General features: G+C 61.8%; 2 protein-coding genes across 3 annotated transcripts; both read right to left on the bottom strand.

Annotated features, from left to right (window-relative positions):
• Positions 1 to 2,035: 2,035 nt before the first annotated feature.
• PFDN5 (prefoldin subunit 5) lies at positions 2,036 to 4,636 on the bottom strand. Its single transcript, XM_061347148.1, has 6 exons — positions 4,482 to 4,636; positions 3,191 to 3,293; positions 2,991 to 3,022; positions 2,792 to 2,866; positions 2,360 to 2,465; positions 2,036 to 2,279 (listed from the first exon to the last, which is right to left on the bottom strand). Exons 1-6 carry the CDS (start codon positions 4,551 to 4,553, stop codon positions 2,200 to 2,202), a joined length of 468 nt encoding a protein of 155 aa, XP_061203132.1. The 5' UTR covers positions 4,554 to 4,636; the 3' UTR covers positions 2,036 to 2,199.
• A 300-nt stretch (positions 4,637 to 4,936) lies between these two features.
• Positions 4,937 to 18,665, bottom strand: ESPL1 (extra spindle pole bodies like 1, separase). 2 transcript variants are annotated; one of them, XM_061347210.1, is made up of 31 exons: positions 18,618 to 18,665; positions 17,552 to 17,662; positions 16,342 to 17,442; positions 15,720 to 15,824; positions 15,434 to 15,557; positions 15,064 to 15,200; positions 14,639 to 14,832; positions 13,668 to 13,910; positions 12,909 to 13,053; positions 12,581 to 12,725; positions 12,343 to 12,482; positions 12,113 to 12,247; positions 11,906 to 12,025; positions 11,107 to 11,278; positions 10,793 to 10,921; positions 10,525 to 10,681; positions 10,104 to 10,213; positions 8,735 to 9,834; positions 8,295 to 8,658; positions 8,036 to 8,179; positions 7,366 to 7,579; positions 7,076 to 7,260; positions 6,847 to 6,974; positions 6,651 to 6,773; positions 6,410 to 6,565; positions 6,161 to 6,331; positions 5,975 to 6,079; positions 5,763 to 5,875; positions 5,595 to 5,678; positions 5,345 to 5,509; positions 4,937 to 5,261 (listed from the first exon to the last, which is right to left on the bottom strand). In XM_061347210.1, the coding sequence occupies exons 2-31, from the start codon at positions 17,630 to 17,632 to the stop codon at positions 5,060 to 5,062; spliced, it is 6,492 nt and encodes a 2,163-aa protein (XP_061203194.1). In that variant the 5' UTR covers positions 17,633 to 17,662; positions 18,618 to 18,665; the 3' UTR covers positions 4,937 to 5,059. The 2 variants fall into 2 exon arrangements, with proteins under 2 accessions (XP_061203194.1, XP_061203195.1); XM_061347211.1 differs by having other exon boundaries at positions 5,763 to 5,872.
• Positions 18,666 to 19,499: the final 834 nt, after the last annotated feature.

Genomic DNA, 19,499 nt, shown 5'->3' with positions numbered 1-19,499 from the left:
CGGGGGACACAGGGAGTGAGCTATGGGCAGGGGAATGAGGTGATGCGGAGCTGGGGACACAGGGAGTGAGCTGTGGGCAGGGGATGAGGTGACACCGAAACAGGGGACACAGGGAGTGAGCTATGGGATGGGCAAGGGGATGAGGTGACACCGTAATCGGGGACACAGGGAGTGAGCTGTGGGCAGGGGGATGAGGTGACACCGAAACAGGGGACACAGGGAGTGAGCTATGGGCAGGGGGATGAGGTGACATGGAGCTGGAGGACACTGACTTAGCTGTGGGTAGGAGGACAAAGTGAAACCTCAACAGGACATAGGGACTGCCACAGGCAGGGGGATGTGGTGACATGGAGCTGGGGGAAACATGAACTGAGCTATGGGCAGGGGGACGAGGCTGTCACCTCAACAGGGATACATGGACTGAGCTATGGGTAGGGGGATGAGGCTGTCACCTCAACAGGGACACATGGACTGAGGTATGGGTAGGGGGACGAGGTCCCCTCAACAGGGACACATGGACTGAGCTATGGGCAGGGGGACAAGGTCCCCTCAACAGGGACACATGGACTGAGCTATGGGCAGGGGGACGAGGCTGTCACCTCAACAGGGACACATGGACTGAGCTATGGGCAGGGGGATGAGGCTGTCACCTCAACAGGGACACAAGGACTGAGCTATGGGCAGGGGAGGAGGCTGTCACCTCAACAGGGACACATGGACTGAGGTATGGGCAGGGGGACGAGGTTGTCACCTCAACAGGGACACATGGACTGAGCTATGGGAAGGGGGACGAGGCTGTCACCTCAACAGGAACACATGGACTGAGCTATGGGCAGGGGAGGAGGCTGTCACCTCAACAGGGACACATGGACTGAGCTATGGGCAGGGGAGGAGGCTGTCACCTCAACAGGGACACATGGACTGAGGTATGGGCAGGGGGACGAGGTTGTCACCTCAACAGGGACACATGGACTGAACTATGGGAAGGGGGACGAGGCTGTCACCTCAACAGGAACACATGGACTGAGCTATGGGCAGGGGGATGAGGCTGTCACCTCAACAGGGACACATGGACTGAGCTATGGGCAGGGGGATGAGGCTGTCACCTCAACAGGGACACATGGACTGAGCTATGGGCAGGGGGATGAGGCTGTCACCTCAACAGGGACACATGGACTGAGCTATGGGCAGGGGAGGAGGCTGTCACCTCAACAGGGACACATGACTGAGGTATGGGCAGGGGGACGAGGTTGTCACCTCAACAGGGACACATGGACTGAACTATGGGCAGGGGGACGAGGCTGTCACCTCAACAGGAACACATGGACTGAGGTATGGGCAGGGGGACGAGGTTGTCACCTCAACAGGGACACATGGACTGAACTATGGGAAGGGGGACGAGGCTGTCACCTCAACAGGGACACATGGACTGAGCTATGGGCAGGGGGACAAGGCTGTCACCTCAACAGGGACACATGGACTGAGCTACGGGCAGGGGATGAGGCTGTCACCTCAACAGGGACACATGGACTGAGCTATGGGCAGGGGATGAGGCTGTCACCTCAACAGGGACACATGGACTGAGGTATGGGCAGGGGGATGAGGCTGTCACCTCAACAGGGACATAAGGACTGAGCTATGGGCAGGGGATGAGGCTGTCACCTCAACAGGAACACATGGACTGAGCTATGGGCAGGGGATGAGGCTGTCACCTCAACAGGAACACATGGACTGCCATAAGCATGGAATGAGGTGCCTCAAGCCCCACCAGACCCCACTGCCCTGCATGTGAGCCCCAGTGGCCCTGGACTGGACCTCAGTGCCCCCCCCGCAATGGGGTGGCCCCATGGATGTAGATACCGGGGGGAGGGACAGGGGTGGGAGCCGCGGGGGGGTCCCTGTGCCAGTGGAGCGGGGCTGGACGGGGCCTCTGCTGGGAATAAAGCTCTGTCTGGGGACACTGGAGTGTGTTTAGGGGAAAGGGGCATTGCTGGGATGAGGCTGCTCCAAGAGGTGCGGCCACAGAGCCCCCCTGTTGAGAAGTCCCATTTATTCCATGCTGCTTACAAAAACAGGGCTCCGGTGCTGCTGGGCAGAGCCAGCAGGGAATGGGGACGAGGAGAGGTAGGGAAAGGGGGGCAGTGCCCCACAGGTCCCCCCCCCACTGGCCTCTGCTGCATCCCAGGGTGAGGGTGGAGGCTACGCCTTGGTGGTGGCTCCTTGTGCTGCGCCCAGGGCCGTGAGCTGCTGGATCTTCTGGCTCATCACTTCCACTACAGCTGTGGGGAGAGCAGGGGGTCAGGAAGGGGGTGCTGCACCCCACAGGGGCAGGGATAGAGGGGGGGAGCAGGGCTCTCACCCTGCTTCATGGCGTGTTTCTCCTGCAGCGCCGGCTGGATCTTCTCCATCTGCTTTGTCAGGAAGTCGATTTTCCGCTTGAAGAAGTCCCGGGCATCATCGGCTGACTGGGATGGGGGGGGAATGGGGAAAATGGGGGGGAAAGGGGGGGAAAGAGAAGGAAAAAAGGGGGTGAAGGGAAAGGTTTCTCCCCTTTCCCTTCCCTCAAACAGGGAAGGCATCATGGGGGAAAAAAGGAAGGAGGAGAAAAGGGCAGGGAGAAGTTTCCCCTTCCCCCCCCCCGTCCCCTTTTTCCTCCTTTTCCCTCACCCTCTTTTCCATCCCCTCCACTCCCATCTCCCTCTTTTTCCTGGGTGAGGAAAAGGGGGAAAAGGGGGTGATGGGGAGCTCTGAGGCCCAAACCCAAGAGCATCTCCCCACCCCATCCCCTCACCTTCTCCACATAGTACCCGGTGCCGATGTCAATGAGGACTCGCTCCACGTCCGAGAGCTTCCCGGGGACGTACATCTGGGAAGGGGGTCAGGGAAAGCAGGGAATGGGAGCTGGAGGGGACCATGGCTCCGGTGGGAAAGCCGGGATGGATGCCACAGAGAGCCCGGAGGGGTGGGAATTGGGAGCAGGAAAAGGATACGGAGCTGGTGAGCGGCACCAGCAGGTCCTTCCCTATGGAAAGGCAAGAGGAGAGTGAGGGGAGCCCATGGGGGCCCAGAACAACATCAGGGCCCCCCCAGCTTCCCTGCCAGCACCAAGAGGGGGGAGATGGGGCTCAGGGCAGGAAGAAGCAGCTTTGGGGTGCAAAGGCAGGGAGGAGGGGGGGGACACCCCACTTGCCTTCGTTGCTCTTGGTGAGCACATTGAGGCAGTCCTTGGCCTCCACGTACTTGGTCTGCACCACCTTGAGCTGGGCGATGGAGGACGAGAGGAACTCCACCTCCTGCAGACAAGAAGGGGGGATCAGGGGGGTCCCCAGGACTGTGTCATGCATGGGGACATGGGGATGAGGCAGTCCCCCCATTCCCACCCCAGTATCCCCTGGGGCCCAGTGCCAACAGCCCAGCCAGGCCCCACACATCAACCCCACCATAGCCCCCCCATCCCCACACATCCCCTCTAAACCCCACAGCCCAGTTTAACCCAGTATAGCCCAGTACAGACCCCCTCCCTGCCCAGCCAGGCCCCACACATCAGCCCCAGCCCCACACATCCGCTCCAACACCCATAGCCCAGTATAGCTCCCACATAACCCCATCACCACGCATCAACCCCAGCCCCCATAGCCCAGTTGAACCCAGTTGAGCCCAGTTCAACCCCGTACAGTCCCGCCCCCGCCCAGTCAGACCCCATGTATCAACCCCATCCCTATACAGCCCCTTTAACCCCCACAGCCCAGTTTAACCCAGTATAGCCCAGTACAGCCCCTCCCACCCAGTCAAGCCCCATACATGAACCCATCCCCACACATCCCCTCAAACCCCCTCCAACCCCCATAGCCCAGTATAGCCCCCACATAACCTCCCCCATCACACATCAACCCCAGCCCCCACAGCCCAGTTCAACCCCGTACAGTGTCGTCCCCCCGCCCAGCCAGGCCCCATACATCAACCCCAGCCCCATACATTAATGCCAGCATAGCCCCCCCATCCCCATCTGAATCCCCACACATCCCCTCTAAACCCCAGAGACCAGTTTAACGCAGTATAGCCCAGTACAGCCCCTCCCACCCAGTCAGGCCCCACACATCAACCCAAGACCCATCCCCACACATCCCCTCCAACCCCTACAGCCCAGTTCAGCCCAATATAGCATCCCCTGTCCAGTCAGGCCCCACACATCATCCCCAGCCCCACACACCCTTTCCAACCCCCATAGCCCTGTATAGCTCCCACATAACCCCAGCCCCCCATCACCACACATCAACCCCAAACCCCATAGCCCAGTTTAACCCAGTTCAGCCCAATACAGCCCCCCCCCGCCCAGTCAGGCCCCACACATCAGCCCCAGGCCCACAGCCCACTCTAGACCCACACATCCCCCCTTCCGTACCAAGCCCCCCACCAACCCCACTGAACCCCCCCGCCGGTCCCCCCCCCGCCCACAGAGCCCACCCCAACGCCCCCCGGACCTGGTCCAGCTGCCCCTTGAGCAGCTCCAGCTGCGGCAGCGGCAGCTCCCCCGCCGGTACCGGCTGCGCCATCTTGGGCCGCCGCGACGCTCCCGCACCACCCGCGCCTCTCGCTGCTCCGCCCCACAGCGCCCCCTGGCGGCTGGAGGAGGTGGGGAAGGAGGCAGGACCCGCACATTCCAGCATCCCAAGAACCGCGTCCATCCCATAGCAGGGACATCCAAGGTGCCCCCACAACCAGAAGCAAAGGCTAAACCCAGCAGTGCCAAAGACAGGGTCCCTGAGCAGATCCCCCAAAGCCAACAAGGGATGGGGGGCAAGAGTAGGGGCTCTGGGTCCCATCCAGCAGCAGGAGGGGGGACAGGAGCCTCAGTGACCTTCCCTGGGGGGGGACCAGCCCTAGGGACTGAGGCCAAATGGGAAAGGGGAACACACACATGGAGGGCACACAGGTGAAAGAGCAGCAGCTTTATTGGTACAGAACAAACGCCTAAAAGCACTTCTGTTAAAATAAATAAGACAGAAAACATCTCCCCCCCTCCCAAAGGGCCTCAGTGTCCCCCCCGAACCCCCAGCCCTCACTGCAGGCAGACAGGCAGCCCATAGGCAACAGGGGCTGCCCCAATGAGGTACTTGAGTTTGGGGGCTTGGCGTGCCTGGGCCATGTAGTCAAGGAGAGGGGCCCCCGAGCCCCCCCTGAGCCAGCCCTCCAGCAGTGCCTGTGCATAGCGGTCCATGTCCCGGTCTGTCACATCCCACAGGTTCCCCAGGACGAAGGGGCTGCAAGGGAAAAGGGGCTTAGATCCCACCCTGAGCATGGAAACCCCTCCGCAGCCCTACAGAGAGACCCCCCCATCACTCACCAGCCAGCCATGATGTACTTGAGGATGATGCCGGAGCCCTCCAGGCTGCCTCTGACAACCAGCAGGGCGCTGCTGCAGCCGAAGAGCAGGGTGACAGCACGGCATTCCAGCCGGGAGATGGTCTGCCCGTCCAGGAAGCGGGCGCCTGCTCCATGCCCGGCATAGCTACAGAGGGAAAGGACCCCTGGGTGAGCCCTGGTGTCACCTCCTACCCCGCAGGGTGGCCCCAAGCAGCCCCGGTGATGCTCACATGTAGAGGTCGTGCTCCAGGAGGGCCGCCTGCATCTGCTCTGGGCTTGGGACAGCTCCTGTCACCCCCTTCCAACCGGGCTCGCTGTGGGAATGCTGGTCAAAATGGGCTTGGGGGGGGCACAGAGCACCCCTAACCCCTGCAGCCCCCCTGGAGCTGTTCACCCACCTCTCAAACCAGCCCCGGAACCGCTCCTCGGTGTCCTTGAGGTTGCTGTGTGGGTTGAGGACGTAGAAGGTGCTGCTGGGGTTCACGCCGCGGCTCAGCACAGACCCTGCCTGCTGCAGGAAGGGGCACACAGGGGGTCAAGGGCAAGGTTTGGGGGATCCCTCCCCACCCCAGGGCTGGGCTACGTGGGGTCCCCCCCCCATTCCTCTCACCTTCTGTGCCAGGGAGTAGCTGAGCAGGAAGCGCAGGGAAGGGAGCCTGGTGACGGGCACAGCCTTGAGGCACCCCATGCTCTCCCAGGGCAGCTTCTGTAGGTGCTGGGAGAGGAGGAGGAGGAAGGTTGGAGCAGGAGGGAGGCAGCAGAGCCAGGAGGAGGTGATGCAGGGCAGGGCTCTCACCTTATCCAGAACCAGAACAAGGGAGCTGCTGCTTTGCTTGGCGCAGGCTTTCCGCTTCTCCACTGCCTCCTGCAAGAGGAGCTGAGCCTGACGGGGCTGCGCTGAGCAGAGGCTGAAGGCCACAGCTTGAACATCACAGGGGGAGAGGAGGGGAGCAGCGTTCAGCAGTGCCTGCAGGGAGGAACAAGAGGGTGAGAGCAGAGGCCAGGTAAGGGCTCAGCTCCCCAGACTCCTCCCCGAGCCCAGCACCTTGAGCAGGGTGGGATCCGTGTTCCTCCAGCCACACTGGAGGAGCTGGGGGTGCAACCGGGCGGCGTTCTCTGCCAGAGTGGGCTCGGGGCTGGTGGGGAGCAGGACCCCCCTCCAGCAGCCCAGAACCTGCAGCTCCAGGGTCTCGATGAGGCTCTGCAAGAGGTCAGAGTCATTGAGGGGGGGCCTGGACCCCAAACCCTGTCCAAAATCCACCCCACAAGGTGGTTCCCCCCCCCACCTTCATCCTGCGGTCCAGCTCGAAGCGGCGCAGCCACCAGTCCTGCTTGTCCGTGCAGGCGTTGGCTTCCTTCTGCTCCTTCTGGATGGTGTCAAAGTCCCTCAGCACTGAGCGCAGCGGGGCCTGGAGGAGGAAGGGAGCAGTGACCTGAGCCCCTGGCATGGCAGGGATGCCCCTGTCCCATCCCTACCCTCACCTTGGTGAGCGCTGTGGGGATGCGGATGTTCACGGGGGTGCTGCCCTTCTCCAGCCGTGTCAGCAGCAGCGTGTCCCCTATGGAGCCAGGCTGGGTGCTGGCGAGGGTCAACATGCACACGGTCACCCCTGAAAGTCACGCCCAGGGCATAAGGACAGCACCCAAGTGTCACCCAGCACCCTCCTAGGCAATGGGCTGCCTGCGTCACTGGAATCACACTGGATCTTACCACTGGGGATCTGTTGCAGCTGCATCCCAAACCTGTCCCGTTCCTCAGGCCCCAGCCCCGTGGAGCTGAACATGAAGAGCCTCTCGAGCTCAGCAAGGTGCTGGCTGCGCTGGGCAGTGCTCCCCTCCTGCAGGCAGAGCCCCTTGAGCTGCTCAGCCACGTCCCCCACTGACTTCTTCCCTTTGCTGCAGAGGAAAAGGCACTCAGGAGGGGAACAAGCACCCCAAAAGGGCGAACCCCTTCTCTGTGATGCTCTGGGAGCGAAGGGGGGGGAACACTGAGGGACGCACTGGATCTTCCTGTGGATGACATCAAGCAGCTGGTGGCGGGTGGTGATGGAGAGGGACTCGGAGAGCAGGTACGCGGTGGAGAGGGGGTCCTGGCTGCCGGTGGCCAGAGCCAGGAGCTGGCAGAGCTGGCTGTGCAGGGTGCTGGGAGGGCAGTGGCTGATGCAGTTAAAAGCATCCTTCAGGAGCTTGAGGACTGTGTCCAGGGAGGAGATGTCTGGAAGGGACAAAGCAGGAAGAGCCCAGGGCAGGGTCAGTGAGGGAGCCCTGAGCAACGCATGCCAAGTGGTGGTGAGGGGAGCAGAGGGGACAGAGATGGTGACCCCAGCACAGCCACCAGCTCCCGGTTGAAGACCAGCATCCCACGTGCAGGAAGCTCACAGGGCAGCCCCATGCTCGGTGAGCAGCCTGATGCCCACCCAGGCACTCACCCACTTCCCTTCCTCAGGAAATGGTGAGGAACTGGGATGAGGACCCCACTGTGGGTCAAGGTGAAGACACGAAAGGGGAGCAGCCCCTCTCACGCCTCCTCCTCAGCTCTTTCACCCTCTGCCTGCAGTTTTTACCCATTTTAAGTATGGTTTTGCAGAGCTGCCACCAACTTCCACAGGCTCAGCTTCAGCTTTTGCCCCCAGCACCCAAACCTCCCCATCACACTGTGCTGGGTGCTCACCACCAGCTGTGGGCAGGGTCCCCTCCGGGTGCAGTGCATCCTTGCTGCACAGGGACTGTGCTGCCAGGACATCCTCACCAGCCTCCTGCTGCTTGTGCTTCCTGCCTGCACCTTCCTGCCTGCGCTGAGGCTGCTGCCTCCTGCCTGTGGGGAGGGACAGAGATCTCTGGTCCCTGGGACTGATGGGGACAACCCCCTGCAAGTGTATAGGGGGACATGAAAGCAACACCTCCCCAAATCCTGAGGCAGCCCAGCTCACCTGGGGCTTTGGCTTCTTCCTCCGAGTCCTGCAACAGCTCAAAGCTGACCTGAAGCTCTTCCTCCATCTTCTCCTCTGCCTCCGTGGCCCTGGGAAGCTCACACTCCTCCTCCTCTGCTCTCTTGCTGGCAGCTTTACGGGGCGCCCGCTCCCTCTTTTCCTCCACAGCCCCAGGCCTGTGGGTGCCCGGCCGCCCTCTGCGGGGCTGAGCACAGCTCCTGCGGGTGCTGAGCCCCTTCGAGCTCCCCTTGGACCGCGTGGGCCGGGGGGACCGAGCTCCCTGGGGGCAGGAGGGCTTGCGGGAGGCTGTGGGGGTCCCCCCTGCTGCAGGAGCCTCCAGGTCGCTGTCATCGCTGAACGTCACCTAGGGCAGAGGGACAGGGGGTGGTGGGGACAGTGCTGGGCACATGGGGCTGCCCCTCACCTCCCTCCAAACTCACCTGCAGGCGAGTCTTGACCCTCCCCAGCGCTCTGGGTGCTCGCAGGAGCTGGGCCTTGCTGCTTGGGGGGGAGGACTCGCTGAAGATGGTGAAGGGGGTCCTGGGCCCCGGGGCTGCTCGGGCCTTAGAGGGGAGACGTGCTCTCTGGTGTGGGGTGCGGGACACTGTCACCGGCCGGATGACGATGGGGGGCACCTCCGTGTCCAGGTCACTCAGAGCAAACACGTCCTCGGTGCTTGGCACAGCCAAGGGCTTTGTTCTTTGGCCCTTCTTTGCTCTGGGCTTGGGCACGGCCGCAGCCAAGGTTGGCTTCTTGCTCCTTTGGGGTTGAGCCTTGGCTGTCTTGAGGGCCTGAGGCACAGGCACCACTTCAGGCTCTGCTGGAGTGGGTGTGGGCAGCTGCTGGCTCCAAGAGCTGGCAAAGACGGCATCCCCGGAGTCACCGTGGCAAAAGGTGGCCGTGGCTTTGGCGAGCAGCAGCGTGGCCCTGGAGACCTCCAGGCTGGGCACGTGGGGCCTGCAGGACGCCAAGAACTTCAGCCCTGGCTCCAGCTCCTCTGCCAGCTGGGGGCTGGCCAGGCTCTGCAGGGCCAGTGTGGCGTAGCAAGAGGCCACCAGCTCGTGCAGCAGCTCCAGTGCCGGGGGCTCCTGGCTGGTGGAGGTGTCCCTCAGCTTGTCCTGCAGCACGGCAGTGAAGCGGGTGGCCACGGCGGTGCAGCGCGGCACCACGGCCCGGAGCAGAGCCAGCCCCTTGGTGGTGCTGCCTGCTGCCAGCTCAGCCTGGGCACAGGAGAGGAGCCAGCGCAGGCAGAGAGCAGAGAGGCAGAGGTCGGAGCAGAGGCAGCAGGGGCAGGCTGGGGGGTGGCTGAGGAAGGCTGGCCTCTTCCTCCTCGCAGGCTTCAGCTCCGGGGAGGCAGTGAGGGCATCCTCCTTCCCTGGCTCACTCACAGTGGCCACAAATGCCAGCGTGGGGCCCTTCAGGAAACCCTCCTCTTCCCCAGTGGGCTCAGAGATGGAGTCCTGCTTCTTCCTGCCCTCCAGTTTGCCCTTCCTGGGCAGGATCTTCACATGGCCTTGCTGCTCTTTGCTGGTTTTCAACTCTGCAGGTGGAGAGGATGGCTCTTTGGGTCCTCCCTGCTCAGCCCGGACTCCCACAGCCCGAGGAGGGGTGCAGAAGCCGGAGCCAAAGATGCTGCTTTCCCCAGCTACACCTTTAGCGGCTGGAGGAGCCAAAACATGGCTCAGAGTCACCTCCCACCTCTGCACCCATGCGATGGGGAGCACCTGCACAAGGCAGATCTTTCTGGAGCTGCTCAGGCTTGGGGCTCACCCCTCCATTGCCCTCCTCCAGCCCAGAGCAGGGACTCACCACTGTCAGGCTCCAGGATGAAGAGAGCCTGCTGCAGGTCCAAGTGGCTCCGCTCCAGCTCGCTCTGCTGCAGCTCCAGCTGGGCCTTCAGCACCAAGAAGGAAGTAGACCTAGAGGGGAAAAAACAGCCCTCAAGGGCCCATCCCCACAAACAGCTCTCACTCCATCCCTAGGGCAGTGTGGGAGGGAAGCTGATGGGCAGTGAGGAATGAGCCCACATCTGACCTGACAAGGTGAATTCATGGAATAATGTTCCCCAAAGCAGATGCTTGCTCCAGACCAAGCTGAAAATGCCAAACCCTCCCACCAGGGCCAGTCCCCCACTAACGGGACAGAGACACCAACATCCCCTGTGGGCACAAGGGCAGCTCATCCCTAACCAAACCTAGGGCCTAGGTTTTCCCCTCCATGGTGAACTCACCACCGTGTGGCCTGCAGCTTCATGGCCAGCTTGACGGCCTCCAAGCAGAAGGCTTTGGCTTTACACACCACCTCCAACCTGCTGAGGAGAGCCACGAGGTGCTCCGAGCAGGCCAGCATGTCAGCCAGCACTTGCCACTTCAGCAGCAGGTTGTCCCCTGCAAGGCAGGACAGGAAGGTGACCATTGCTGCTCCTCAGAGGCAGGGAAGGAGCCCAACTCTCTGTGGAGGAGCAGAGGGGCTGTGGCCCACAGGAGTGACCAGCTCACCATAATCCACAAACTGGCCATCAGATGCTGTTGACTGACATCCCAGCACGCTGCTGCCCATCAGCAGGAGGGTGATGCTGCGGAAGAGCTTCTGGACTTCAACAAGAGCTGTCTCGGGGGTCTTCCACCCTGTGTGAGGGCAGCTCTGGGTATCAGCACCAAGACCCTCCCCAGCCCCAGCAAATCCCCTCTCCTCACCCCAAACAGGCTGGTCTGGAGAAGCCCACAGGTAAAACATGTGCATGGAGCTTTGCCCATGGTCCCTGTCAGCCTGGTGCTCAGCAGGAGGCTTTTAACATCCCCCAGCAGCTCACCTTGCTCAAAGATCTGCTGCCGGAGCTCCAGTGAGAGGCGGGCAAGGGGGAGGCTCAGGTAGGTGGCCACCAGCTGCAGGACCTGGGCTCGCAGCAGGTACCAGACCTTGGTGACCTTTTGCAGAGCCATGTTCTGGAGCACCTTCAGCAACAGGGAGAGACCCTCTTCAATCTGCAGGGAGAGAAAGAGTCACCATTTGCAGGCCAGGGTGTCTCCATTCCCAAAGTCCCTACCCACAGGTATTGAAATAGAGCTCAAAGAAACAGAACAGTTTGGGTTGGAAGTGACTTTAAGATCATCCAGTTTCGACCCCCTGCCACGGGCAGGGACCCCTTCCACTGGAGCAGCTTGCTCCAAGCCCCTGTGTCCAACCTGGCCTTGAGTACTGCCAGGGATGGGGCAGCCACAGCTTCTCTGGGCACCCTGTGCCAGCGCCTCAGCACCCTCACAGGGAAGAGCTTCTCCCTTATCTCCATCCTGAACTTCTCCTGTTCCAGCCTGAACCCATCACCCCTTGTCCTGACACAGTCCCTGATGCAGGTCCCTCTCCAGCATCCTTGTACCCCCTTCAGGCACTGGAAGCTGCTCTGAGCTCTCCACGCAGCTTCTCTGCTCCAGCCCCAATGTTCTCAGCCTGGCTCCTATGGGAGCTGCTCCAGCCCCTGATCACCCCTGTGGCTTCCTCTGGACTTGCTCCACCAGCTCCATATCCTTCTGTTGAGGACACAGCAGCTGCTGCAGCTTCCTCTTGGCCTCCAACACTGCCCCTGATGCAGAGGAGGCCTTGCAGGAGCTCACCTGCTGGGTGACACAGCACAGATGGCTGCGCAGCAGGAGGCAGGTCTGCTGCAGCACCACGTAGGAATTGTCGCTGCTGTCGGCTTTCTGCAGGCAGGATTCTGTCTCCTCCAGGAAAAGCTGGGAAACACCACAGCAACGTGAGGGCTGCAGCCACAGGTAAGGCTGGGCTCAACCCACGGCCCCTTCCCTCCCTGCCAGCCTTACCTGGGCATAGCTGGGGCATTCCAGCTGGAAGAGCAGCCTGGTGACCTGGCACAGGGCACTGGCTGTGCCCAGGGTGTCTCCAAGTGCGCTGCACAGGGCTTTGACCAGGAGGTAGCTCTCCAGGGCTTGCAAGGGCTGCGGGCAGAGAACACCCCCAGTTACACTCAGAGACCACCTCAGAGGGGCTCTGTGAGCCCAGGGAGGCTGCTGCCCCACCCCAGCAGCATTACCTTGGCCATCAGCTTGTAGAGAGCTGCCAGAAGGCGCAGGGAGGCTACAGTCTGCTCCGGGCTGCGCACAGCTGGGATGCCTGGTGCTGCCAGGAGCTGCTTCCACAAGGCAAAGGCATCATCCAGGTTTTTGGACAGAGCTGAGGGCACACCACAGGTCTGAGACACCCTGATCTCAAGCCTGGTGCTTCCACACAAAGCCTCTTCACAAAGGGCCCAAACCCGCCAGTGTCCTCACCAGTCTCTGCCTCCAGGTTGAAGGAGATGCTGTCATACAGAAACTCTTCCTCCAGCAGCCTGCCCTCGTGGTTGAGATCATTGGGCTCAAAGTCTTCCGTGTGCCTCAGCCCCTGAGCTTTGGCTCTTTGCTCCCTCTCTATGTTCTGCAGAGGGAGAGAAGGCAGCAGGTTAGGAGACCCCAACAGGCTTTCCAGCAGGGTCTGGGTGGCTTTTGGTGGCCCTGGTGCAGAGCTAAGCATTGCCAGCAAGGCTGAGGAGAGGGCCTCACACATGCATGGGCATTTTCAGATCTGGATCCCTTTTGGTATCCCACAGCCCCCACCCACCTTCTCCAGCTTGGACTCCAGGGTGCAGATGTAGAGCCAGAGCAGAGCCTGCGCCCGGTCATCGAGGAGCTGGTCCTGGTTCTGGGTGCTCCTGGGCACCAGCTCCAGCAGCCTCAAGGCTTCCTGGACAGAGTCCAGGGAGGAGCTGCCAGAGAGGGGTTAGAAACTGCCTTCAGCCCACAGAACCCCTGGAGCATTGGAGGGCAGGGACCCCAAACAGTGCAGAGTCAGAGCAGTACAGGGAGGAGCTGCCAGAGAGAGGGGTTAGAAACGGCCTTCAGCCCACAGAGCCCCTGGAGCATTGGAGGGCAGGGACCCCAAACAGTGCAGAGTCAGAGCACTACAGGGAGGAGCTGCCAGAGAGAGGGGTTAGAAACTGCCTTCAGCCCACAGAGCCCCTGGAGCATTGGAGGGCAGGGACCCCAAACAGTGCAGAGTCAGAGCAGTACAGGGAGGAGCTGCCAGAGAGAGGGGTTAGAAACTGCCTTCAGCCCACAGAACCCCTGGAGCTTTGGAGGGCAGGGACCCCAAACAGTGCAGAGTCAGAGCAGTACAGGAGGAGCTGCCAGAGAGAGGGGTTAGAAACTGCCTTCAGCCCACAGAGCCCCTGGAGCATTGGAGGGCAGGGACCCCAAACAGTCCAGAGTCAGAGCAGTACCACTGCTCTGACCACCCTAACCCTAACCCTAACCCTCAAATGCTCCTTGGGGGCTCCCAGGGACGCTGGGAGACCATCCCAGTATTCCACTGTGTACCCACCAGTCTGTCTGCTGGGAGTAGCTGTGGTAGCACAACACCTGGGCCAGCTCTGTGAGGCCAACAGCTCGCTCATGCAGGCGGCCGCTCTCCTCCGAGCACAGCTCCAGCAGGTCACACAGGACGTTGTAGCGCTCCTGCCCCGTGTCAGCTCGCAAGGTCTTGTAGGCCTTCAGCTCCACAAAGAGAAGGGACACCAAGGTCTCCGTGGCCAGGTTGTGCCCCTTCAAGCCATCCTTCAGGGTCCTAAGGGAAATGGGAGCTGCAGGTGGGTGTGGGGATGAGGCCCGAGGCGTTGGGAGATGTGCTGAAGGGAGCAATGAGCGCAGGACCCTGCTGTGGGTGGCCTCAGCAGGGTGGAAGAGGGAGTGATGCTGATGTCTCATGGCCCTGTTGTCCCCCTGGGTGCCAGGGATGCAGCCAGGACTCTCATTGTCTCTCATTTACACACCAAATACAGCAGGATGAGAAAGCAGCTGCCCAACCTGTGACCACAGCCAGCAATTTGACTCCAGCCTCACCTCCACTTCTCAAAGTATAAATTGGGCATTTGAGCTTCCTGATGAGGATATGACCCCACTGAGGCCAGGGGCTTGACCCTCTCTCCTCCCCAGAGCAGGGACACCTCTTGGGTGAGATTTGTGCTTCAGCTATGTGGGATGGCACCCAATGAAACTAACTCCAATGCATCACCACGTGTTCAATTACTTGTTGGCTAGTTTGAATTTTAGCTCTAATGCAGTTAGTGTATCTATCAATGGCAATTCCAAATCCGTATTCCTGTTGCTTCCACAAACAGGACCGTGCATCCATAATCATGATGGGATTTAGAGTGTTGAACTGGTTACAATGAGACATGAAGCCCTCAATGCCTCGGATCCCTGGGGCTGGCTGGGGCTCTGCACACTGCAGTGGTCTCACAGGGAGAAGCACCAGCACGGTCCCAGCATGGGGACACCCAGCCCAGCTCTTACCTTAAGCGCAGCTCCTCCTGCCCCTGTTTCCCAGCCTCGGATTTGACTCGGACCCAGAGGGAGATGGGCTCTGCCAGCAGGTCCCCAGCACGGCCCCGCAGTGCCAGCAGCCACTGCTCCACAGAGGACAGGGCCCTCCCCAGCCAGCCCAGCTTGCGGTGGCTCTCGACCTGCAGCCTGAAGCACTTGTGCAGCTGCAGGGAGAGCAGAGGGAACAGGATTCAGCCTCCTGCAGGAGCAAACTCACTGTGTTCCATGTCCCATCCTCCAGTTCTCTTCTAGGCAAAGGGAAGAGCTCAGAGGCAGAGGAGGGAAGTGGAATTGTTCCACGAGCTGGTGCCAACCCCTCCTCTGCTCCCCTGGCATCGGGACCAGAGTGCCCAGTTCAGCCCTGTTATTGCTGGAAACATCAGACAAGCACTTACCCTCTCTGCGGGTATCTCTGGACATGCATAGGCATCCAGTGCCTGCAGCCCCTTGCAGAGGGGCTCACAGATGGAGCTGGCCTCCTCGTGAAGGTTCTGGCTGTAGAAGATGTACGCCAGCTTGAAGGTGCACGACACTGCACAAGGCACAAGGGAAAGCCAGCCATTAAAGATGTGCTGGAGAGAGAAGGACCCTCTCCTTGTCCAGCCAGGGACTGTCACCCCCTGCCCAACCCCACCAGCCACATCCTGTGCGTGGCAGAGAGCCCCTTGTCACTCCCTGGGGACACAGACACAGAGTTCTGTGACTGTGGCTGACCCAAACCATGGCCAAGGAGCCAGGTCTGGTGCCACCCCTCATAGCACTGACCAGTGACATCCAGGTACTTGGCTTGCTCGCCCTCAGGGAGCCCCTCCAGTGCTTCCAGCATCCACTCCACGTTCCTCCTGCAGCCTGCTGGGAGCTGCTCCAGGCCTGGCCAGCCCTGCAATGGCTGTGGGGGGAAAGGGACTGGCAAGAGGCTACCAAGGACCCACAGCCCACAAAGAAGCCCTTACAACCACACCAAGGTTGCCTCTGAAGGGAGAAGCCCCCCAGTACCACAAAGGCCTCACCCATCCCCAGTGCCAGAGACTGCTCCCTCCACCCCCAGTACCTGGGAGCACTGGAGAACATCGTAGGCCACGTTGGCAAAGAGCTGGAGGCTGCGGTACAGGAGCTGCTTCACCATCAGCTTCTGTTTGATGCCCTCAGGAGGAACCTGTGGCAGGCAGGGAATCAAGAGACTGGCTTGGGTTGGAAAGGATCTTAAGCTCATCCAGTTCCAATCCCCTGCCCTGGGCAGGGGCACCTTCCACTAGATCGTATCACCCAAGGTTCTGTCCAGCCTGGCCTTGAGCACTGCCAGGGATGGGGCAGCCACAGCTTCTTTGGGCACCCTGTGCCAGCGCCTCAGCACCCTCACAGGGAAGAGCTTCTCCCTTATCTCCAACCTGAGCTTCCCCTGTTCCAGTCTGAACCCATCACCCCTTGTCCTATCACTCCAGGCCCTGATGAAGGCCCCTCTCCAGCATCTTTCTAGTCCCCTTCAGACACTGGAAGGAGAAAAGCAGCACCCACGGAGCCTGGACAGCACCAGGCACTGTTGTTCAGAATGGAAGGGCTGGAGACACCCCACTGATAGATTAAGGGGAGCATCAAGCCTGGAGCAGGCGCTCACAGAGCCTCTGATGGACCATACTGTGTGCTCACCCCACCGCACCCCACCCCAGCCTTACCCTCTCCAGCAGCCTGTGCAGGACACGGCAGCTCCCCTCGGTGACGGCACAGAGGTCGAGCACATCTCCCCAGCCGAAGGGCTGCTGCTTGCTGCTCTTCATGCACTCGCTGAGGGTGGAGCTGACGAACTGGCAGCTCTCAGCCAGCACCAGGAGGAACCGCTCTGAGACCGCTGCCACGTCCCTGAGAGCTGCTGCAGCCTGGGAGAAGAGCGGCTCTGCTGGACAAGCATCATCAGCCAGAGCCTGGCTCAGCTGCACCCCAGTCTCCAGCAGGGCCAGGGGGGCACTGAAGGACTTCAAGGAGCTGCTGCTGGCCCCCAGGAAGCTCCTTGCTTCCTTCACTGCCTTCTTGGCCTCCTTGTGCTGGCTGCCTCTACAGAGGTGCCGGCACTGCTCCTGGGTGAGCTCGAAGAAGCAGAGGGATTGCTGGAGGCTTGGTGGCTCCATCGCCTCCTTCCTCAGCACTGCGAGCAAGCAGTCCCCGAGCTGCTGGGCAAGGAAAGCTGAGGACGGCTCCTGCTGGGCCTCATACAAGGCAGCAGCAGCAGCAGCCTGCTGGGCTGTCTGGGAGGTGAAGAAGGGAGGCTGCAGCGGGGACAACGTCTCCCCATCCTCCTCCAGCAGCAGGAGGAAGCGCAGGGCTCGCAGGCGGACCAAGAGGACAGCTTGAGGCTCCTCCTGCGCCCAGTGGGGCTCGGCCAGGGAGGAGCCCCCTCTCCAGAGCAAACCGAAGCTGCTGTAGGCGATGGCCTTGAAGTCCTTGGAAGGAGCCTGGCCCGGGCGGGAGGCCAGGAGCCGGGCTCGGAGGAGCTCCGCTGCCCTCCAGCAGCCCCCGCCGGCCTGGGTGGCTGCATTGCGCAGGAGGTGGTACAGGATCTTCTCCAGGTAGAGGGGTGCTGGCTGCGGCACGGCGCTCACATAGCCCCGGCACGCGGCCTCGGCCACGCTCAGCAGCCTGCCCCTGCTGCCCGGGCTGCCCCCGGCCTTGCCCATCTGCTCCACGCAAGTCCGCAGCACCCGGTCGCAGGCCTGGTTTCGCCGCAGCCACGAGGCCTGGCTGGCACCGGAGGCATCACCCAGGGCTGGTGCGAGGCATTCCTAGGGATGAGGATGGTGTCAGACCCCAGCACAGGGCACCCCCGGGGGGGTTTCTCCCCTCCACTGCTCCAGCAGCAGAGCCACCCCCCCGCTTTGCCCCCCTGCTCACCCAGAGCTGGGCCAGCAGCTCCTCAATGCCCTCCCAGTCGTCCCTCGGGCCAGCAGGATCAGCTCCTTTGAGGTGCTTCATTCCTGACACCAGGCCGGCGGCTCCGGGGGGCTGGAGCGGGACAGGAAGGGAAAGGAGTGGGACCCCCATGACACTCAGACCCCACCCCCCCCAGGCAAACCCAGACCCACTACCCGGTGCTCACAGGCTCCATTCCCCATTCTCTGGCCCCCAAGGAGCAACCAGCCCCATTCTCAGCCCCTTGGGGGCGGCTTGGCTCCCTCCCAGCCCCTCTCAAACCCCCTTGGGGGACCTCAGCTCCCCATAAACCCAGTTACAGCCCCTTCGGGGGGGGCTCAGCTCCCTCCAGCCCCTCTCACAGCCCCTTGGGGGTGCTCAGCTCCCCCCCAGCCCCTCTCAACCCCCCTTGGGGAACATCAGCTCCCCCCAGCCCCATTCACAGCCTCTTGGGGGTATTCAGCTCCCCCCCAGCCCCTCTCAAACCCCTTTGGGGAACCTCAGCTCCCTCCAGCCCCATTCACAGCCCCTTAGGGGTGCTCAGCTCCACCCCCAGTCCCTCTCAAACCGCCTTGGGGGCCCCCAGCCCCACTCACAGCCCTTTGTGGGCGGGGGGGGAGCTCAGATCCCTCCATCCCCTCTCAAACCCCCTTGAAGGCTCTCAGCTCCCCCCAGCTCCATTCACAGACTCTTTGGGGGGCTCAGCTCCATCCCCTCTCACAGCCCCTTTGGGGGGGGTCAGCTCCCCCCCGGCCCCTCTCAAACCCCCTTAGGGGCCCTCATCTCCCTCCATCCCTTCTCACAGCCCCTTGGGGAGGGCTCAGCTCCCCCCGACCCCTCTCAAACCCCCTTAGGGGCCCTCATCTCTCTCCATCCCTTCTCACAGCCCCTTGGGGAGGGCTCAGCTCCCCCCGACCCCTCTCAAACCCCCTTAGGGGCCCTCATCTCTCTGCATCCCCTCTCACAGCCCCTTGGGGGGGGCTCAGCTCCCTCCCAGCCCCTCAGGGGTCACCGCAGCTCCCCCCAGAGCCCCATCCCGGGCCCTCACCCGCTCCCGGTCCGCCGCCACCGGGTGTAGGCCGCGCCGCGCGCCCTGTTCAAACCACGGCCGCAGCCAATCAGCGCGCAGCTCCCCCCCTACGCGCGGGGCACGCCGGGAGTTGTAGTCCGGGCTCGGGCTCACGCGCATGGCGCCGCCGGTCACGTGGAGGGGGGCGAGGGACAGAAGGACCCCGGGGTGACCCCAGGGTGCTGGGGGCGGTGGGGGGGGTCAGGATGGGGAGGGTGAAGTCCTCATGTCAGGAAGTGGGGCTGGGGGGGCATTTGGGGATATTTGGTGTGTTTTTAGGGTTATGGAATGGTTTAGGTTGGAAACGACTTTTAAGATCAGTCCTTAAGAGATTTAAGGCTCCTGGAAGACCTTAGAGCAGCTCCAGAGCCTAAAGGGGCTACAGGAAACCTGAAGAGGGGCTTTGGACAAGGGCCTGTAGGGACAGGCCAAGGGGAATGGCTTGAACCTGCCAGAGGGGAGACTGAGCTGAGCTCTGAGGCAGAAGCTCTTCCCTGTGAGGGTGCTGAGGCGCTGGCACAGGGTGCCCAGAGAAGCTGTGGCTGCCCCATCCCTGGCAGCGCTCAAGGCCAGGTTGGACACAGGGGCTTGGAGCACCCTGCTCCAGTGGAAGGGGTCCCTGGCCATGGCAGGGGTTGTAACTGGGTGACCTTTGAGGTCCCTTCAGCCCAAACCATCCTATGATCTCCCAAACCCTGAACCCCTATTCTGGGCCGCAGCGTCCCCATGGCAACTCTGGGCAAAGGTGACTCCTGTCCCTGGTGTGATGAGACCGGGTTTTTACATCAAATCACTCAGAATCTGTCTTTTCACTCAAAAGGGCCTGGGAGGACTGGAGCTGGGGCACTTATTGCCCCGCCA

The sequence above is a fragment of the Neopsephotus bourkii genome, unplaced genomic scaffold (assembly GCF_033783945.1).
Source record: "Neopsephotus bourkii isolate Nb327-2 ecotype Australia unplaced genomic scaffold, CSIRO-AGI_Nbou_v1 NB_309, whole genome shotgun sequence".
Lineage (NCBI taxonomy): Eukaryota > Metazoa > Chordata > Aves > Psittaciformes > Psittacidae > Neopsephotus > Neopsephotus bourkii.
This window is presented reverse-complemented; position numbering and strand designations above follow the sequence as displayed.

Excerpts from the sequence above, each read along its gene's own strand:
- PFDN5 (XM_061347148.1), bottom strand. The coding sequence starts at position 4,553 with ATGGCGCAGCCGGTACCGGCGGGGGAGCTGCCGCTGCCGCAGCTGGAG. Across the intron at positions 3,023-3,190 it reads GCTCACCAAGAGCAACGAAG|GGAAGGACCTGCTGGTGCCG; the intron begins GCAAGTGGGGTG and ends GCCTTTCCATAG. Across the intron at positions 2,867-2,990 it reads TGGTGCCGCTCACCAGCTCC|ATGTACGTCCCCGGGAAGCT; the intron begins GTATCCTTTTCC and ends CCCCCTTCCCAG.
- ESPL1 (XM_061347210.1), bottom strand. The coding sequence starts at position 17,632 with ATGAAGCACCTCAAAGGAGCTGATCCTGCTGGCCCGAGGGACGACTGG. Across the intron at positions 10,922-11,106 it reads GCAGCAGATCTTTGAGCAAG|GGTGGAAGACCCCCGAGACA; the intron begins GTGAGCTGCTGG and ends GCCCTCACACAG. Across the intron at positions 7,580-8,035 it reads GACCCTGCCCACAGCTGGTG|ACATCTCCTCCCTGGACACA; the intron begins GTGAGCACCCAG and ends TGTCCCTTCCAG.